This window comes from Alosa pseudoharengus, unplaced genomic scaffold (assembly GCF_046254945.1).
Source record: "Alosa pseudoharengus isolate Yale_2024_CS ecotype anadromous, Long Island Sound unplaced genomic scaffold, YU_APseudo_1.1 YU_APseudo_1.1_scf_9, whole genome shotgun sequence".
In the NCBI taxonomy this organism is placed as follows: domain Eukaryota; kingdom Metazoa; phylum Chordata; class Actinopteri; order Clupeiformes; family Clupeidae; genus Alosa; species Alosa pseudoharengus.
The window spans coordinates 37,213,864-37,233,863 of NW_027468881.1; the positions used below are offsets into that span (position 1 = coordinate 37,213,864).

General features: G+C 49.3%; 2 protein-coding genes across 2 annotated transcripts in view; both read right to left on the reverse strand.

Moving 5' to 3' along the window:
• celsr3 (cadherin, EGF LAG seven-pass G-type receptor 3) overlaps window positions 1-5,693 on the reverse strand; it is a 48,619-nt gene extending 42,926 nt beyond the window's left edge. The window contains exons 1-2 of the mRNA XM_076277299.1: window positions 5,339-5,693; window positions 557-4,576 (exon numbers count right to left, since the gene is read on the reverse strand). Coding sequence (XP_076133414.1) covers window positions 557-4,576; window positions 5,339-5,693 — 4,375 coding nt within the window. The remainder of the gene's footprint in view (window positions 1-556; window positions 4,577-5,338) is intronic.
• A 9,751-nt stretch (window positions 5,694-15,444) lies between these two features.
• Window positions 15,445-20,000, reverse strand: part of dalrd3 (DALR anticodon binding domain containing 3) — a 10,603-nt gene continuing 6,047 nt past the window's right edge. The window contains exons 10-13 of the mRNA XM_076276643.1: window positions 17,948-18,006; window positions 17,729-17,845; window positions 17,064-17,132; window positions 15,445-15,827 (exon numbers count right to left, since the gene is read on the reverse strand). Of these exons, the coding sequence (XP_076132758.1) occupies window positions 15,708-15,827; window positions 17,064-17,132; window positions 17,729-17,845; window positions 17,948-18,006 (365 nt within the window). The 3' untranslated portion in view covers window positions 15,445-15,707. The remainder of the gene's footprint in view (window positions 15,828-17,063; window positions 17,133-17,728; window positions 17,846-17,947; window positions 18,007-20,000) is intronic.

Sequence of the window (20,000 nt, forward strand, 5' to 3'; positions counted from 1 at the left end):
TATCCTCTCCTCCCTCTCTCTATCCTCTCCTCCCTCTCTCTATCCTCTCCTCCCCCTCTCTCCCCTCCTCTCCTCTCCTCCCTCTCTCTCCCCTCCTCTCCTCCTCCCTCTCTCTATCCTCCTCTCCTCTCCTCTCTCCCTCCGTCCCTCTCTCTATCCTCCTCTCCTCCCTCCCTCCATCCCTCTCTCTATCCTCTCCTCTCCGCCCTCTCTCTATCCTCCCCTCCTCTCCTCCCTCCCTCTCTCTATCCTCCCCTCCTCTCCTCCCCTCCCTCTCTCTATCCTCTCCTTCCTCTCTCTATCCTCCCCTCTCCTCCCTCCCTCTCTCTATCATCCCCTCCTCTCCTCCCCTCCCTCTCTCTATCCTCTCCTCCCTCCCTCTATCCTCTCCTCCCCTCCCCTCCTCTCCTCCCTCTCTCTATCCTCCCCTCCTCTCCTCTCCTCCCTCTCTCTATCCTCCCCTCCTCTCCTCTCCTCCCTCTCTCTATCCTCCCCTCCTCTCCTTCCTCCCCACTGCTCCTCTGCTGTGCCCACTGGTCTCGGCGTTCAGGCTTACCGGTGACGGTGATCTGCATGGGGGCGACCAGCGGCCGGTTGTTGTCCAGCTTGCGGCTGAGGCGCAGCTCCCCGCTGGTGTGGTTGAGCAGCAGCAGGTGCAGCTCGTTGCCGCGGTCGAAGGTGTAGTAGAGGCGGTCGGTGACGTCGGGGTCGTGCGCGGGCACGTGTCCGATCACGCCGCTCGGGAAGGTGTTGGAGCGGTTGGACACGAAGTTGTTGAAGATGATCTGGAAGGGCTGCAGCGTGGGCTTGTTGTCGTTCTGGTCGACCAGGCGGATGCGGACGGTGGCGCGGCTGACCAGAGGCGCCGAGGTGGCCTGCACCACGATCACATACTCGTTCCGCACCTCGTAGTCCAGGTCGATGAGCGAGGTCAGCTCCCCGGAGAAGATGTCCATCTGGAAGATCTCGGGAATGTTGCCCTCCACGATCTGGTACATGATCTGGGCGTTGGCGCCCTCGTCGGGGTCAGTGGCGGTGATCTGGGCCACCACGCTGCCCACGGCGCTGTTCTCCTTCACCAGCACCTCGAAGTCGTCCGCCGGGAAGACGGGCGCGTTGTCGTTGACGTCGGTCACGCTGACCTGGATGTGGACGGGCGTTCGCTGCGGGGGCACGCCGCGGTCCACCGCGTACGCCGTGAGCTCGTAGAAGGGCACGCTCTCGCGGTCCAGCCGCCGCATGGTCCGCACGATGCCCGACGTGGGCTCGATGGTGAAGTCTCCGTCGCCGTCTTCGCCGTTCTGGAAGGTGTACTGCACTCGGCCGTTGGCGTGCGCGTCCCGGTCAGTGGCGGAGATCTGCAGGACGCTGGTGAAGCTCGGGGCGTCCTCACTGACCCCGCCTTGGTAACGCGGGCTCAGGAACTGCGGGGCGTTGTCATTCACGTCATTTACGTTTACCTCCACATAGGTGGTGTCAGACTTCTGTGGGATGCCATTGTCTCGGGCAGTGATGGCCAGGGTGTAGGTCATCTGGTCTTCATAGTCCAGCTCTGCCTGCAGAGTGATGGCCCCGCTGGAGGGGTCAATGCGGAACTGTGGGATATTATCCTCCAGGAAGTAGGTGATGCGCGAGTTCTCCCCGACGTCCTCGTCAGTGGCGCTGATGACCACCACAGTGCTGCCGGCCGGCCGGTCCTCGTTGATGCTCACCGAGTAGTGGGCGCTCTGGAACACCGGCCGGTGCGTGTTGGCGTCGGTGATGTTGACGTGCACCTGGCAGGTGTCGTGGAGGGTGCGGTCAGAGGCGGTGACGGTCAGCACGTAGCGGCGCTCCTGCTTGTAGTCCAGCGGCAGAGCCAGGGTGACCAGGCCCGCTCCGCCGGCCGTACTGATGGAGAAGCGGTTGCGAGTGTTGCCGCCGGTGATCTGGTAGGTGACCGCGCTGTTGACGTCGCGGTCCACGGCCGTCACGCTGACCACGCTGGTGCTCACCACGGCGTCCTCGTTCAGACGCACGTGGTACTCGCGCTGCAGGAACTCCGGCCGGTTGTCGTTGACGTCCATGACGGTGATGGTCACGCTGGCCGTGGCGGAGAGCGGGGGCGCCCCGTAGTCGCGGGCCTCCACGCCGAAGAAGTAGTGCTCCACGGACTCACGGTCCAGCACGGAGCTGACCGTCACCCAGCCCGTGGCCGGGTTGATGAGGAAGGGCGTGTCGATGCCCGTGCCCGTGAGCCGGTACTCCAGGCGGGCGTTGTCCCCGGAGTCGGTGTCGATGGCCTGGATGTGCAGGATGGAGTGTCCGACGGGGGCGCTCTCCAGGACCGTGGCCTGGAACGGCGTGGACACGAAGATGGGCGGGTTGTCGTTGACGTCGATCACCTGCACGCTGACGATGCCCGTGTTGTTGGAGAGCGGCGGCCGGCCGTTGTCCTGAGCGCGCACTCTCAGCGTGTACTCTCGCTCGGCCTCGTAGTCCAGCGCCGCCACCACCTGCACCTCCCCGGTCACGCTGTCGATGGCGAACTGCCCGCGGCTGTTGCCGCTGATGATGTTGTAGTGGACGGCGGCGTTGGCGTCCTTGTCCTCGTCGGAGGCGCTCACTCGCAGGATCTCGGTGTGCGGACGCACGTCCTCGCGCACGGGCACCACATAGCGCTTCTTGCTGAACTGCGGCACGTTGTCGTTCTCGTCCAGCACGTTGATGTAGACGTTGACGGTGGCCGAGCGCGGGCCCGGCTCGCGGCCCTGGTCGCTGGCCTCCACCGTGAGCGTGTAGCGCTCGTTAGCCTCGCGGTCCACCACGCCGCGCGTGGTGATGAGGCCCGAGCGGGGGTCCACCTCGAAGGCCACGCGCGCCAGGGCCGCCCCCTCGCCCACGAAGCGATAGCGGATGTTGGCGTTCGAGGGGGAGTCGAGGTCAGTCGCACGCAGCTGCAGGATCGGGTATCCTTCCTCCACGTTCTCCCTAATGGTCTCCCTGTACTCTGTCTGCTCAAACACAGGCGGGTGGTCGTTACGGTCTGCCACCGTGATGGCCACCATGGTGGTGCCAGAGAGGCGCGGGGAGCCGTGGTCAGTGGCCGTCACACGGAAATAGTGCAGGTCCATGTGCTCACGGTCCAGGATGTGTGAGGTGGCGAGCAGGCCGGTGACGGGGTCGATATGGAAGTAGTCCATGGAGCGGCTATTCATCAGCGGAGCTATGCTGTAGGTCACTCTGCCCGCCTCGCCCCCGTCGGGGTCATCCGCACTCATGAGCATCACTGAGGTGCCCGGCGGCTGGTTCTCGGGCACCTGCACCTGGTAGTTGTACTGGGAGAAGTGGGGGTGGCGGTTAGCCGCACGGCGTGAGCGGCCTACCTGTGGCAGCTCTTCGTACTCCCCTGCGTCCTGCTCTTGCTCGCTCTCCTGGACCTCTGTCCCTGCTGGACTGTGCTCATCCTCCAGCTGACTCTCCTCCTCCCACTCTCCCTCTCCGCTGTCTTTCATTTCATCCCACTCCTCCTGTGTGTCCTCAGCTCTTTGCCACTCTTTGTTCTCCCTCTCCATTCCACCCCTCTCTTCCTCCACCTCTCTACCTCTCTCTGCTTGACCGATCTCTCTGTTTCTTTGTGAAAGGATGGCTGCCCGTTCCCTGTCTCTCTTTGTGTCTCCCTCAGTGGCCCACTCCTTGTCTTCCTCCCTCATTTCCTCTGTGGCCTGTCTATCACCCTTGGCCCAGCCCCCCTCCTCTCTCTCTCCCTCTCCCTCCCTCCCCTGCTCCTTGGCCTCGACCCCCAGCTGCACCCTTGGCTGACTGACACCTACCTCGGATAATGACACCCGTTTACCGGAATTTAATTGCGAGCGTGTGGCTCCCCCGTCGGCATCCAGTCTGTCAGAACAGGCGCTACTGTCAGAAGACGTTGCAAACTGGCCATCCTCTAACGGCGCAGGTCCCTCAGGGGAGGGTGCGCACGCGCCAGGTTGAGACGTCTTGCGAGTCAAGTCGGCATCAGAACTCTCGCCACTCATCTGAATAATTGAATTTTCATCTCCATAGACCTCGTTGTTGTTGTCGTTGTTATGATTATTATTGTTGTTGTTGCTGTTTGTATTCCTTAAATATACACTAGTAACATGATAGAAATGATCTGAAGGGAGTGTGCCCGGTGTTTTCGGAGGCGTGTAAACTTCGGGAGCTGTCCATTGAGCGCGTGGTGCTGATGCCTCCTCAGCTCCCCAAGGACTGACACTCGGCGAGGCTCGAGCGGCGTGTGACTCATATCCCCGTGTTGTGAAGTTCAGCACGGGGGAGATATGGAGCTGGGACTCTGCGTGATTTGTAGTGCGTGAGTCATTGTGGTGCGCAAGAAGCAGCGATGAGATTGATTTAGCTGGAATCGTTTCCGCTGTGATATGGTAATTGGCGACGCGCTCATCAGATGATTTCCGCGAACGGCAGTGGCTGCCGCTTAATCTCACGGCGGGAGAGATTCGGTTGTCAGAATCACTTGGTGACACAGATCCCACGGGACCCTCTAGACGGGACTCCCGAAAACCGTTCCATGAAGACTTTTCCCGAAGATTTTCTGGGAAAAGAACACGCGCGAATGGTAGAGAATTTCTCTTTAAACTTCTTTCTGATGGCGTTACATTCAGACTTACTGTGTGATATGCTTGGACACTTTTCTTCTCTTGTATTTCATGTTGAAAGTATGGCCCCCATCGGTTCAGGACATCGGTGCGGGAACGTTGCCTATATTCGTTTGGTGACCGCTGTGAGCAACCTGTGCGCGAGATACTGCCGAGACCAATCCAGGGGGATACGGAACAGTTGTTGCTGGTGCCGGTAACCTGCGCCGAAAGGTGTTTTAGGTTGGATTCGCACTCTGCGCTGCCACGCATATTCCCCACGGCCACAAGGGTGATGCGAGTCCGTCCCTCTGTGCTGTAATCGATAACACGGTAGTGGCAGAAAAGCAAAAAGCCATCGGGTCCTTTGTCCAATTTATAGCTGTTGAAAATATCGTTACCCTCATTAGAATTTGAATAGACCTTTGAGAACGGGTGAGTGGGTCCCTGGACGGCAATCGCCCTGTGTGCGCGAGCCAAGAAGAGGTGGCATCGAGGCCCATTTCGCTGTCTTGTACCTTGTTGGTTATCGAGCCACAACACACACACCTCGCTTTCTTTTGCCCCCGGCGCCGAGACCCTTCCTGTGCAGTCCAGTAGACCAGGTGTCCACCACAATCGCGCACGAGTCCTTTGTACACACATTAGCTTTCCTTCAGGCACCGGGAAGAAGAGAAAAGGGGAAACAACGCCCCAGTCGTCGTGGCAGCATCTCCTACCTGAGTGGAGATGGACGGCGCCGGTCAGACGGCTTGGTTCTGAAGTGTATGTGGTAGCATTCCAATTTTCCAGTGATGAGGAGCCTGGGCAGATCTCATGAGCTCGAAACAGAGAACACGGGCCGCTAATCTGGCATTTGGATGACGGCAACCTCCATTCAGGGCGGATCTCCCGACCGCCCCAATTCAATTTCCCCGTTTCCCGGGGAGGACTGGCTCTGCTGACATGACCGGGGGGTTGGGGGGCACGCAGGCCCGCTTCCCTCCCCGGGACGACGGCAAACAAAGAGCAGAAGAGTAGGTAGAGCAGCAGCGGTGGCGCGAGCGAGCTGGAGCCCAGCAGCAGTGCAGCCATTAGTCTGGTGAGATCCTTTCTCTCCCCCTCTCTCCCCCTCTCTCTGTCTCTCTTACACACACTCACTCTCCTCTCTGGTCGAGAGCTTTTCTCTTTCTTTCTCTCCCTCTCCCAAGGCTGGCTAGGTTGCCAGCACCGCCGCCCGCGCCCGTCTCCTTCCGCCGTACTCCCCGGTCTCTCGGTAATCCCGGGAAGCTTGCATTTACTCTCGGTGTTCGGATGAACTCGGTGCGTGAGCGTCACGGGCGCAGCATCCCTGCCTCTCATTCACATCCAACATGGCTCTCAGCAGACCCCGGCGCTACTACCCATCCTCCCCCTCTCCCCTCACTCACTCGCCCTCTCCCCTTCTTCCTATCACACATCCTCTCTCTCTCTCTCTCTCTCTCTCTCTCTTTCTCACTCTCTCTCTCTCAGAATGGTTTATTCCATCGCGCATGGCTGTTTCACCACCCGCAGACGCCATATTCACAACTGGAACGAGAGTTATAAAGCCACACGGCGCACATGTACACACTTGACTAATAAAAAAACACGCAAGAATTAGATAGGGTTGGTTTCCAGGCACACCTCTTCCACGAAAGAATTGAGAATTCTTTCTTGAAGTACACTCAACAAAAAACCTGTTGGCATTGTAAATTACAAATGACTACATTATAAAATTGTGAGTTGAGTCGTCGTTAATATTGCAATACAATATTAAGGGCTTATGCCAAGTTGTGTTTTGTTTAAGGCTTTAGCTAGGATGAGACTAAATTAATAGTTGTAATTGCTATTAAAATGTAGCCTACCCATGATAGCCTTAGCATACATAAAGTCATCGTGACGTCATCACGTCCAAGTTAAATTCATTTTAAGAAAATCTGTTTACTGCCCTTTCACACACAAAAAAATGTTTCCGAGATTCCCTAATCTGTTACAGTTTGTGGGGAAACACAAGCTCTGAAACCAGTCAGTCAAGTGTGTGTTTGTCAGCTGAAAGTGAATATTTTATGTGATTTTTGTAGGTTATAAATAACATTGTTTATTCTGTTGGTAAAACGAAGGTTCACTCAGAGCAGCAGGAATGCGCGCTCGGTCAGAAATAACGCGCAGGCCTGAAAAAGCAATCTGTGTTTCTCTCGGTCTGACACGGTTGGAACGAATCCACAGATGCTGAAAAATTCATACGGCTCAATTATACACACACACACACACACACACACACATACACACACACACACACACACACTCCTAAGGAAAAACCGAGAAGACGAGAAGACCAAATACAGCTCGAAAGACAGCTGTCACTGGGTGGTTTGTTCTTGAAAACGCGATTTTTGCAGTCGCCGGGAGACTAGTTGAGGTTTGGCGGTTGTCTAGACAATCTCTTGCTCACAGTCACGGAGGCGCAATCACATTAAGCAGAGGCAGACGGGAATTCCCTGCTTGCGCCTTGCCCGTAAAGAACCTCAAGCGCACATCACCCTTGACTGAAACACACACATACTAGTTCAAGATAGAGGGAGATTCCAAATGATTTTAGGCCTAATTCAAACGTGGACACGTGTTTTGTGTTCCCGTGGAAGTGAGTAAGATGCTATTTAAATTGTAGGCTAGACCAAACTAGACTGCCTTCCAGTGACGCCTGTCTCGTCGCTGCTCAAATATCCACGTCACATATTATTTAACGTAACGAAACCGGACAAGCACACCGAAGCCCCAATGAGGAACTGCACAGCGGCACCACGCGCTCTCTCCTGGTACCGACAGCACCGCGGACAGCGCTCCCTCCACCATCAGCCTCGCCCTCTTGCATTCAGAGTGAATGTAGACAATGTAGCCTAGTCCTCTTGCTTTCAGAGTGAATGTAGACAATGTAGCCTAGCCCTCTTGCTTTCAGAGTGAATGTAGACAATGTAGCCTAGTCCTCTTGCTTTCAGAGTGAATGTAGACAATGTAGCCTCGCCCTCTTGCATTCAGAGTGAATGTAGACAATGTAGCCTAGTCCTCTTGCTTTCAAATCACAGCACACTGAGAAGGTGTTGAGGGTAGGCGACAATTCAGACCCAATCAAAGCGGATGTATAAAGGCTTATCAATATGTATTGTGTGGGAACCACAAAGATGCATGTAGAGGGGGTCAAGGCAATAAGATAGGCTATTAGGCTACCTCTTTGTCCATGCAAACATGTGACAACACACAAGTTAGGTTATAATAAGACAGTAGGCCTATTATTGACACACACACGCGGCTGCATCTCTCCTTCCTGTCTCCTTGTCAGTGCCACAGGCCCAAGGCCACAGCTATTCATTGGTATGTGTTACCATGGGAACGATAAAAAGTGGGGGTACGGTGGGCCCGTGCAGGATTATGGCTATCCCACAGAGGGGTTGAGTGTGTGTGTGCGCGCGCTCGCGGAAACGCGTGGCTTTAGCATTCTCCTGCTAGCCACAGCTTTTTATAATTGCCTGCCTGCGGCGCACTCTTTCCTCATTTACTCGTGTCTGCGCGTGACAGACCCTTAACCCCCCCCCCCCCCCCCACCCAACCACACCACACCACATCACACACACACACAAGCACGCACGCACGCACGCACACACCATCCCTCGTGTAAGAGACCCCTGGCGGCAGGTGGTCCCAAGCCTTTGGCGCATCTGGTGTGACCGGGGACCTGACAACAATTTGGTTATGTATACGCAGGATCGTATATGGACCGGTAAAGCAGGGAAATTGCAGGCGGTGGCTGGTGGGGGTGGGTCGGGTGTGACTGGATGTTCAGATTGCTTGTAATGGTGCCGATTGCTGAACGCGAGCCCATTGTTATCGACATCCACAATTTATTGAAGTGGTCTCGTGCTGCCACTCAGACGCGTGCAATCACTCTACGGCTCTCTACTTCCTCCTCTCTGTGCCTCTCCTCTTTCTCTTCCACGCGCATAGCAACTGTTGTCCTCACACAGCAGACAGGGAAAGTGTGAGGGACATATGGCGGCAGCTGAGTGCCGCATGAGGACAATTAATACGTCGGCGATTAACGCAAATTAAACTTCGTTTTCTTACCAGAGATCCGAGTCGTTATCACGTCCACGCTTAATTCATTATCTACAAACTCTTTTGAAGCTTCACGGTTTCTCCTCCGTCTGCATTTGGAAGAGGGATGACGTCATAATTTATTGGATTATGTGATTAGCGAATGTTTGTTATCAGCCAAATAATTAATGGATTCAGAGGATTGAGGATGAGAAGTGACAATTTAAGTGTTAATCTTATCATTCAGATACATCCTACCTGTAACACGTCCACGTTGATTGTGAATTATGTGTAGGCCTATTGGAAAAAGTTGGATATCCTGTTTAGCCTGCAGTCAAACAGGAGGGACAGAAATACCCACCCATGCACACACATTACATATCACTACGCATGCAACCAGACAGAGACAAGTGGTTTAGAAATAAGAAAACACAAAAACAGGAAGTGCCCAAAATGATTATTTCCTCCGCAAGTAAACAATGAATTAAACATTGGAGATTATCTGTGTGTGTCTGTCTGTAGGTGTGTGTCGTGTGTGTGTGTTTTTGAGGGCAGCATTTATAGTCCAGCTGTGTGTTGTCTCTTAGTCAGCCAGTGACCCAAATCACTGAATAAAAAAGAGTGAAAGGCGGGGGAATGAGCGAGTGACACAGTGAGCGTGAGTGAGAGGGGAGAGGACCAGAGAGAGGACCAGAGAGAGCGAGAGAGATGAGAGATGACATTTAAAGGGAAATGCAGGGGAAAGGCATACCATGCAGACATAAACATCTAAGCCTGTCATTCCTCCATCTAGATACAAAGACATCCAGCCAAACATACTTTCTTTCAGATACATGTGATATTCCCCATTCACTGAACACTTTCTCCCAGATACATGTGATATTCCCCATTCACTGAACACTTTCTCCGAAATACTCAGAAAAACCTCAACCCACCATGCCCATGCAAACACGTACAGTACAACGCTGTACTGTTCCAACACCAGCTCCACCTCCTTTGCCTCTCAGTAGCTCTCATTTCCTGCGTGTTGCGCTGGTGTTGTTCTCTCCCGGCCTGGCAGGGCTATTCTAGAAATACATGAAGTTTGTGATGAAAATAAAAATGGGCTACATATGCAGACATAGCTAGAGAATATATGTTGATGTAGTAGATAAATCATTTTGAATTGAACCTCTTTAATATGAAAACTCAATCTAAAACGGGATTATAGTTTTATTGTGCTGAATGTATTATTAGACTGGCATGCCAGCTAACCTGGTGTTGCTATGGGGCATATGCCAGCACACCCACGGGCACTCCAGGAGATTATTAGACCAACACCGGATTGTGATGAAGGGGAAAAAAACGGCCCTCAGATTTTGGTCCATACATTGACCTCTCAGGCCTGAAACCAAACTATCACAGGGTTCTCTTCTGTGTAGTTAGCACGGTTGCAATTACAACTTGCTAATTACTGATTACATAACAGCTTAAGTATGGGGATGGCCATGCACCCGGCATTATAATTGAATATATATATATTCATAATGGTATTACAACATCCCATTATGAGCAGGCTTTGGAGTGACTGGATAAGGGGATAAAATGAGATTTTGTCCACCTCTCATTTTCGCACTCATTTTACCACTACTGGTCATTTTATATATTTACTCTTCTGATATAACTGTTGTGTGTGTGTGTGTGTGTGTGTGTGTGTGTGTGTGACACCAGTGACCTGAAGACAGACTAATTAAAAATGCATGTCCCATCTGTCACTGTGCACACAGACAAACACACAAGGTTTCCCACATAAGGAACACAAACTGTTGAGATGGGAACCATTTTTATTTAGTTCTTCACTTTTTGTAAATGTGATCAATATGAGTTATAGAGGATGCATATGTGGGCGGGAGATAGGAAGAGAGACAGACAAGCAGAGAGAGAAAGAGGAAGGTGTGTGTGTGTGTGTGTGTGTGTGTGTCTGTGTGTGTGTGTGTGTGTGTGTGTTGAGGGGGTGGGGGGTGGTGACAGCTGTTGCGTGAGGACTTGATCTGATTAAATATGTCCATCTCCAGACCGCCACCCTCTACTATACACACACACAAACACACACACACACACACACACACTTCTCATCACTGATTCCCATCTCTCCTATTTGTCAGTCCACATTATCAATATAACTGTCAGACATGACTCTCTACATAATGCAGTGCTCCAGCACCAGAGCTGGACAAAGTACACTATTGTACCACAGCACAGCCACTCCTGGGCAAATATTACTCCAATACAAGTCAAACTAAGTATTTTAATGGTTTGTATTATGGTATGTTTTGTTCAATAATAGGGTGCTACTGACAGGAACTGAAATGAAATGTACATCCTTTTGTTGGTCACTTGGCCTGACCTTTAGTTTATTACACCCAACATCATAAACACTACTGTTTTCACATTCTATCTCATACATTTTCTACTGTTAAAAACCAACTGCACACATGCACATGCACACATGCATGCAACACTGGCATAAACATGCTTTTCATGTTTCATATCTATACATCTATATAAAGTGGTCTTAAAGACCTATAAGTGTGAATATCCAGAACTATCCAGACTGTTCCTCTCCTTACATCCTGGCCCATTCTGTCTCAGACAGTGCTGGTGTATAAATATCACTGCAAATGCAAATATCACCCACATAAACACATGCATACACATGTATAACACAAACACTCTCTCTCACACACACACACACACACACACACACACACACACACACACACACAAATATATATTCAAACCCCTAAATCTCTAACCCGCCATTCCCGAGCTCCACCTCCTTTGCCTCTCAGTATCTCTCCTTTCCTGTGTGTTGTGCTGGTGTTTTTTCTCCAGGCCTGGCAACCACAAAGAATCACTCAAATCTCACGGGCATCCCTGACCTCATTCATCTCTCTCTCCTCTCTCTTTCTCCCCTCGCTCTCTCCCCTCTCTTTCTCCTCTCTCCTCTCTCTCTCCCCTCTCTCTTTAAAGGCAGCCTATTTGCTTGTAGCTATTACACAGCATCCCCTCCTCTGGCTCTGGGCTTCTCTTCTGAACTATTTTCTTCTCTCCTCCTCTATTGTCTCTGACAGAAGAGAGGAACGGCCCCAGGGAGTGATTGACAGGCCAGAAACCCCCAGCAACACAGGGCATTGAGTGAGATAGAGAGAGGGGGAGAAAGAGAGAGAGATAGAGAGAGGGAGAAAGAGAGAGAGATACAGAGAGAGAGCTAGCTGAAAGCACAGCAGGGTAGGTGAATAATTATTTACTGTGCTTTGTAATCTCTTTAGTGTCCCCCAGTGTCAGATGTGAGTTACTGCCTGTGAAGTGAGATAATATCTATATAAAATATATATTTGTCTACGATTTATTATTATTATTTCTGGCAATCTATCTTTTCACATATGCATCTCAAGACAATATTGTAATGTACTTAATGTTCAGTCATAATGTTATGTCACTTAAATGGTTAGTGACTAACCCTTTACAGTCTTTTCCATAGTCCCGTTATAAAGTCTTTATAAAGCATTTCATACATAAAAGACATAGAGTTCTATATAGCATTAAATTGAAAACTGAAACGTGTTTTGGCACTAAAACACTGATGTGGAGTTACAAACATGTTGTATATTAGTTAGTTTTACATTATAATGGCTTTTATTATTATTTTCACATTTAATGTATATGCTTTGATTATGTATGTCAGTGTATCCACAATGTTGGCTTTCAATGACATCCACACTGATAATGAATGTGATTTAGTCAAATGGAATGCATTAAAATTCAGTAAGCCTCATCTCTCCATTAAGCAGTCTTTCATTTGCCTTCTTGGCTCTCCTGGGTCAGTCTCTTCACTCATTTGCAGTCAGTATGCGTTCACATATTTGCCTTTTGGATCTTTTACCATTTCTCTCAGACTCGGTCTCATGCTGTAACAGTCTTTATTTGATCTTACCTGGAGTTATAACTGCTGATTTACTGTAACTAGAAGATATTACAAACGCAATATGGTCTGGATATGGAAAGCATCTTAACTGTTAGAAACTCTGCACCATTACATAGAATAAAACATGGCATCTATGACCATGACCTCCCAATTAGGAAGTTTAATGTAATCCAGTGATCAGACTGCCGAACTCTGGTAAAATGTATCTGGCTAAAGTGCTCCAAGGTAACTAATAATTAAACTCATTATCTGCCATGTCTGCTGCATTCAGGGAGAGGGAAGTCAGAGTCTATTAAACTAGCCTCAGAGGTCACTTGTCAAAATGTCCTGAGTCACTTGATCTCTGCATCCTATTTAAAGTAAATAGGGCAGGCCTTGCAATGCTGGCGCATAAATATTACAACACGATCGCCAGCTGCAAATACAACTCTGCTTTTACAGAGAAAACTGAACCAGGTCATGTACTCACCAGAAAAATGGCCAAGAAGTGTGTGTGTGTGTGTCAGTGTGTGTGTGTGTTGAACACAGTCCCAGTGGTGCTGCCTTGGAGAGCTGTTTTCTGAGTGCTCAAAGGGTCAAAAGGACGCAGAAACTCCCTTGGCATTGCCCCTGTTGTTTATTTGTTTTCACTCCTACCCAACACAGGGGTATGTATCCGACTGTGCCAGTGCAGGTCCCACAGAGAGAGGCAGCTGGTTTGGTGTGTGTGGTTATCTCTTCAGTGCAGAGAGCTCTACAGCATCCCAACTTTATAATTGCACCATGAAATTAACACACCCTCACACATACGTACGCTTGCGCGCGCGCGCACACACACACACACATATATGTACGCTTGCGCGCGTGTGCACACACACACACACACACACACACACACACACATGCTTGCACGCGCACAAACATACGCTTGCTCGCACGCACACACACTCACACACACATACACTTGCGTGCACGCACGCACGCACACAGAGCATGAAATTAATACAAATTAGGCTGCTTGCTCCAACCTTTTTGGGATAAGCAGGGATGTCATTAGTTTCCATGGCTTCCAAAGAGGCCGCAGTGCTGAGAAAACTTCGGAAGTGGAACTTGGGAAGTTCCAATCTCATACCTCTTCAATTTATATATACAGTTCACTAAATAGTGGCAACCAGATACAGTATACTCAATAGTGGCCATACAGTATACTCAATAGTGGCCACCACATACAGTATACTCAACAGTGGCCACCACATACTATATATACAGTATACGCAATAGTGGCCACCACATACAGTATACTCAATAGTGGCCACCACATACACTATACTCAATAGTGGCCACCACATACAGTATACTCATAACCACATACTCCAGTCCTGCCAATGCTTATGAGATGTGTTTGAGATTTGTGTTTGAGATAATGTTTCAGTTTGCACATCTGTATTCAAATACTGACGACACGGTGTACCTTTCTGACGTGTACTGGGTTTAGCAATGCACCAAAAGAGATCCTGGTAGAAGGAGAGTTGTGCAGATGGAGGGCCTAGCATCCCTGAATCCACATTATGTCCATGCTATCTACACAAACATGCTATACACATGAGGTGGACATAGAAACACATGGTTGTAATGCATCACTGTGGTCACTGGTTTATTGGTCAGATTTATGTGGGTGGTCAAACACGTTAAAATTCTGTTAAAACACATATAAGGACATCATGAGAGATGCGTGCTCTGCTCTCACACACACACACACTCTTACCCACACACACCCAGAGAACAGTCTAGTTTATGGCACAGGTCTCTCTGAGCTGTCGCGACAGCCTTCATGGCACAGAGTTGCACAGAGGGTGTGTGCTGGGTGCTATGGCACAGCAGAATCATCATGGAGGGTCAGGAGGACCAGCAAGACACATGGGCAGTGGTGGGGGGACATCTATGGTGCCGACGGGAGTCTACCTAGAGCTAAGACATCGGTGGTGCCGACGGGAGTCTACCTAGAGCTAAGACATCGGTGGTGCTGGCGGGAGTCGTCTACCTAGAGCTAAGACATCGGTGGTGCTGGAGGGAATGTGGTGAGGACTACAGAGAATTTACTGCTTTGTGAGACACACCAATAGCAGTCAAAGGTCAAGGGGTGGGGTCTAGGATGGAGTGCTGCTCATGAGAGCAGGACGCATGCTACGGTGGTGCTGAGGACTGACCACACAGATGACCGGTAGTAGGAGACTGAGCAGTGGGCTGTGAACTGGGCTTATGGGATAGGCATGGATTTGTGAGGGAAACAGTAGGGGTCAGAGTGGATCACAAGGGACACAAAACTGTTAAAGAGTCAACTGTTAAAGCCAGAGAGGTAACCGAGAATATTAAGGGGGGGACAACAATTACTGCTGACAGACACCAAAACATGGCAAATGTGAAAAGCCGACGGGCAGTGAAGGTAATTCCCCAACCAAAACAATGGCAGCATTTAGGACACTGGGGGCAGTGGTCACAGAACAAGGGGCAGTATTACTTAATAATAAATAGTGTGAGAGCAAGAGGACCAAAGCATGTTGGGGTGCGGGTCATTTAGAGCCAGACGAGTCAGGGAATGGTTGCTGTGGTCACTGACAACACTGAGCTGGAGGTGAAGACGTGGAGGCTGCGGGATGGGAGTGGAAGTGAGGGAGACGACGGTCAACTCAGCCTGGAGACGGACACTCAGCTACAGCCCGGCGGGGTCTCTGAGGTGACTGGGCATCTATAAGGGCAAGGGACGGGGGCAGCAGCGGGGGGGGGGGGGGGGGGGAGTCTGCTGCTGGGGCAAACGTGGCATGGCGACTGGGCTCCAGGGGTGGCAGGGGTCACAGGGTCATGGGGTTGGAGTGTGTGTGTGAGTGTGAGTGTGTGTGTGTGTCTGTCTGTGTCTGTGTCTGTGAGTGTGTCTGTGTGTGTGTGTGTGTGTGTCTGTGTGTGTGTGTGTGTGTGTGTGTGTCTGTGTGTGTGTGTGTGTGTATGTGTGTGTGTGTCTGTGTGTGTGTGCGTGTGAGTGTGTGTGTGTGTCTATGCTATAGCTGTGGGATGGGGGGCAGGTTGAGGGCGTCCAGCGCACTGTGGTAGAGCTCTCTCAGAGCACTCAGCAACAGCAGCCGACAAAACATCTGATTGAAGAGATGAGGCAATGGCTCCTGACAGAGAGAGAGAGAGAGAGAGAGAGAGAGAGAGACAGAGAGAGAGAGGGAGAGAGAGAGAGAGAGAGAGAGAGACAGAGAGAGAGAGGGAGAGAGAGAGAGAGAGGGAGAGAGACAGAGAGAGAGAGGGAGAGAGAGAGAGAGAGAGAGGGAGAGAGACAGAGAGAGAGAGGGAGAGAGAGAGAGAGAGAGAGGGAGAGAGAGAGGGAGAGAGAGAGAGAGAGAGAGAGAGAGAGAGAGAGACAGACAGACAGAGGGAGAGAGACAGAGAGAGAGAGGGAGAGAGAGAGAGAGAGAGAGAGAGAGAGAGAGAGGAGGTGGCCAGTCCAAGAGACAGGGAGAGAAAGAGGAGGGGGAGACAGATGGGGTTATAGGTTAAGGACTGAACTCCAAGTGAACTGCTTTAATCACGGGTCTCTCGCTCATACCACCCTTGACACACACACACACACACACTCTAATGTATTAACATACTCATCTGACTCACTCACATCTCTCTCTCACACACACACACACACACACACGTCTGATTCAGTACCATAAGGCACACTGCTAATGGCCTGCAGGGGAACACACATCCTGCCAGTATGACTCACTCTACACACACCAGCACACTCACGAGGCCCCAGCACACTCTCCAATTGAACTGACCCCTCTGCATTTTAGAAGGTCCACATGTCATGAAGCTATATTGCTATAGTTTTAAATAGAGTGATATATTTTGGCATTCATAGTCATGTCAGTGTGTCATCACAGTCAAGATGTGAATCTATGGGCTGCTGGCCACCACAGAGCAGCCCCTTAATGTCTGATGGTGAAGATGAACTTGACCCCTGGTGGACGTGGGAAGGGCTGGAGGTTTGGTTAGGTGGTCTCCCAGCATGATAAAAGCATCCGTTAGGGCACTTCTAACAGTGCAGAGTGCTGTTTCACATATTACACAGAAGATGAGATCTCTGCTTTGCATTAATTGTCACTGTTAAAGCAGAGAGGCATTATTTTTGTTTGTTCAAAAGACGTTTTTTCATTTAAGATATTATATTAATTGTAAAAAGGGTGGATTGGAGAGGATGCTGAAAAATTAAACTTAAATTCAAATCCTACTCTAATCATCAAAACGGACACACACACACAGTCACACACACACACACACAGTCACACACACACACACACACACGCATGCACACACACACACAGTCACACACACACACAGTCACACACACACACACTTACCCCAAGCACATGAACCCTGTTGTAGTAGGAGCTGAAGTCTTTACTCAGAGACACCAGAAACTTACAAACCTGTGAGACAGAGCACAAAGCACACAACATCTATTAACACACACTGAAACAGGGTTGTGATGATAAGCAAGGGCCCTGGGTGTCCAAAACACACACAATCTATTGACACACACTTACACTGGGTTGTGATGATGAGCAAGGACCCTGGGTGTCCAGAGTCTGATTGCAGGATCCAAACCCTTCTTAGGCCTTACACAAGACTTTGAACACTAGTGTGGGTGGTCGAGCTCACTGATTGAGATATGTTTACTAGCACTTAGGAGTTCCCTTTCAATTACTTTAGAGGGGGTTGATGTGCCTTTGTGTTTAAGACATCCACAGCCATGCAAACCAAATGAATCTGATTTGTTGAACACTTAATAACCTGCAAACACTAATGATGTTTGTGTTGGAGGCAATTCAACATAATTAATGTCGCTAGTAAAATAATGCAACAAGTCCTAGAACATTCAAACTGTGCAACAAAAAGTAAGATATGTATGTAATATTTGCGTTTGTATTTTATGGCATTGCACTTAAATAAAAATGGGTCTATAAATCACCAACAAATGTTCCCTTCTCCCAATAGTAAAAAACAACTACACACACACACTTACTTGTTCAGTCTTAAGGTTAACTCTGACCCCTCCTCCTTCTACTTCCAGTGTTCTCCCTGATTGGTCCAGAAGTTCTGAATACGGAATGAGGTAATTGAAGAGAAGGAGCCACTCCCCCTGAGATGTAGAAAGGTAGAGAAGACAAGATGACTTAGATTCTGGACCCAAAGAGTAAGTCACACATACTGTACAACAACAATAATGATGCAATGCACTAACCTCTTCTTTCAAGGAGGAGAAGTCCAGCTCTGAGCTCTCAGGGATTTCTGGGTAAATTCCTATGGAGTGACACAGTGGTTGTCAACACCCTTGTAACATCTCACATTGACTACTGCAATGCAATCCTAACAAGCATTCCAAACAAACTCATCCATCGCCTCCAACTCATCCAACACTCTGCAGCACGGATTATCACCCGCACACACTCCCAACATGTTACACCTCTCCTGATAGAGCTACACAGGCTCCCTGTCTCTCAACGGATCAACTTTAAAATCCCGTTGTTGACATTCAAAGCCCTTCATAACCTCTGCCCTCCATGTCACAGAGCTCCTACAGACTTTACACCCTCCCGTTCACTACGTTCATCTACAGCTGGATTATTGACAGTGCCAAGCATCAGGCTCAGCACAATGGGAGCAAAGGCCTTTTCCTACAGTATGCTGCACTCAAACTGTGGCACTCACTCCCCTCACACATTCGGACTCTCGACTCCATCTCACAACAGAAGGCAGGATCCATAACCCCCCACCCCACCCCACCCCCGCCACACACATGTGAATTTTTTTTTCCAATAGCAATTTATTCAGTAATTGTTTTTTTTTCTTTTAACTTTTGTTTTGGTGATAATTTTTTTTTTATTTGTTTAGAGAACAGTAGATTACAACATTGCATTGATAACTCTGATTTTATTTTTCTTTATTTTTGTAAGAATGTTTGTTTTTTCTAAAAAGGTTTGTTGTTTGAATTGAACGTTCAATGTGTTTACAAGGCATCAAGGGCATACTATGAGTATGTTATCAAGGGCATCAAGGGCATACTATGAGTATGTTATCAAGGGCATCAAGGGCATACTATGAGTATGTTATCAAGGGCATCAAGGGCATACTATGAGTATGTTATCCTAATGTACTAATTGATGCTGATAAGGATCAGGCTTGAGAACCTGTTGATACAGACCCTGAAGAAATCCTCTCTAAATGAAGTTGCCATCCACTATCTTCCTGTGTGTGTGTGTGTGTGTTGATTTGCATGCTGATGTACTATAGAAGTGCATGTGCATGTTCACTCTTGCATTCCTCAGACCCTAGTGTGGTGTGTGAGAGAGAGTGTGTGTGCATGTTCTGTCTTGCACTCCTCAGACCAAGTTGCTAGTGGTGTGTGTGTGTGTGTGTGTGTGTGTGTATGTGTGTATGTTCACTTTTGCACTCCTCAGACCAGGGGCCTGTACTACGAAGGGAGCTTAACCTACCCAGATGTAACCCAGGGTTACTTTGTTAAACCGGGGTGGACAAAACCTGGTTATCTAAGTGGTGTTAATCGGTACTATAACGCTGATTAAGAAGTTGATATGTTGAACCGGGTTTAACCCAATTGGAGTTGCGCGTTCACATAAAAGGGGCGGGTTGCAGCACAAGTCACCACTTTCAATGAGGACGCGATCACCTTATTTTACGGATGAGGAATACACAATTATTATGACAAGTTACGAGGAATTAAAACCCACTCTACGAAAAAAATAAAAACGTCGGCAGCAAACCAATACGTCGGCAGCAAACAAAGCAAGGCAAGGCTGTTGGCAACGTATTGCAGATCAGGTAGCCTAAATGCCTTAAAGTAAAGTTTTATTTTCCCATGTTCCTCAACTACAGTATGTGTTGCGGAGGATTAATAGACATAGACATAGACATTTCAGACATAGGATTAATGTCTGAAATGAGTTGAAATAATTCAATTGCCTATTTAGAGTTCATAAAAAGGCCTACAGATGCAAAACAATTCAGAAGATATAGATATAGATTAATAAGGATAATTGAATGTTTAAGTAGCCCCCATTGACTGATTTAGTGTATGCCTAATCCTGTGAACATTTCAGATGCAACACCATTGCCAAACGCACATGGCAGCAGGTGCAAATAAAACACAAAAACATTATTCAGAATAGTAGGTTTATATAGTTATAGCTTGCATTAATATTTCTTAATTATGAAAATATGTTGTATGCTTATAGCCTTCACTTGGCCTCTGTTTTACAGCTAACAAGAAAAAGGTG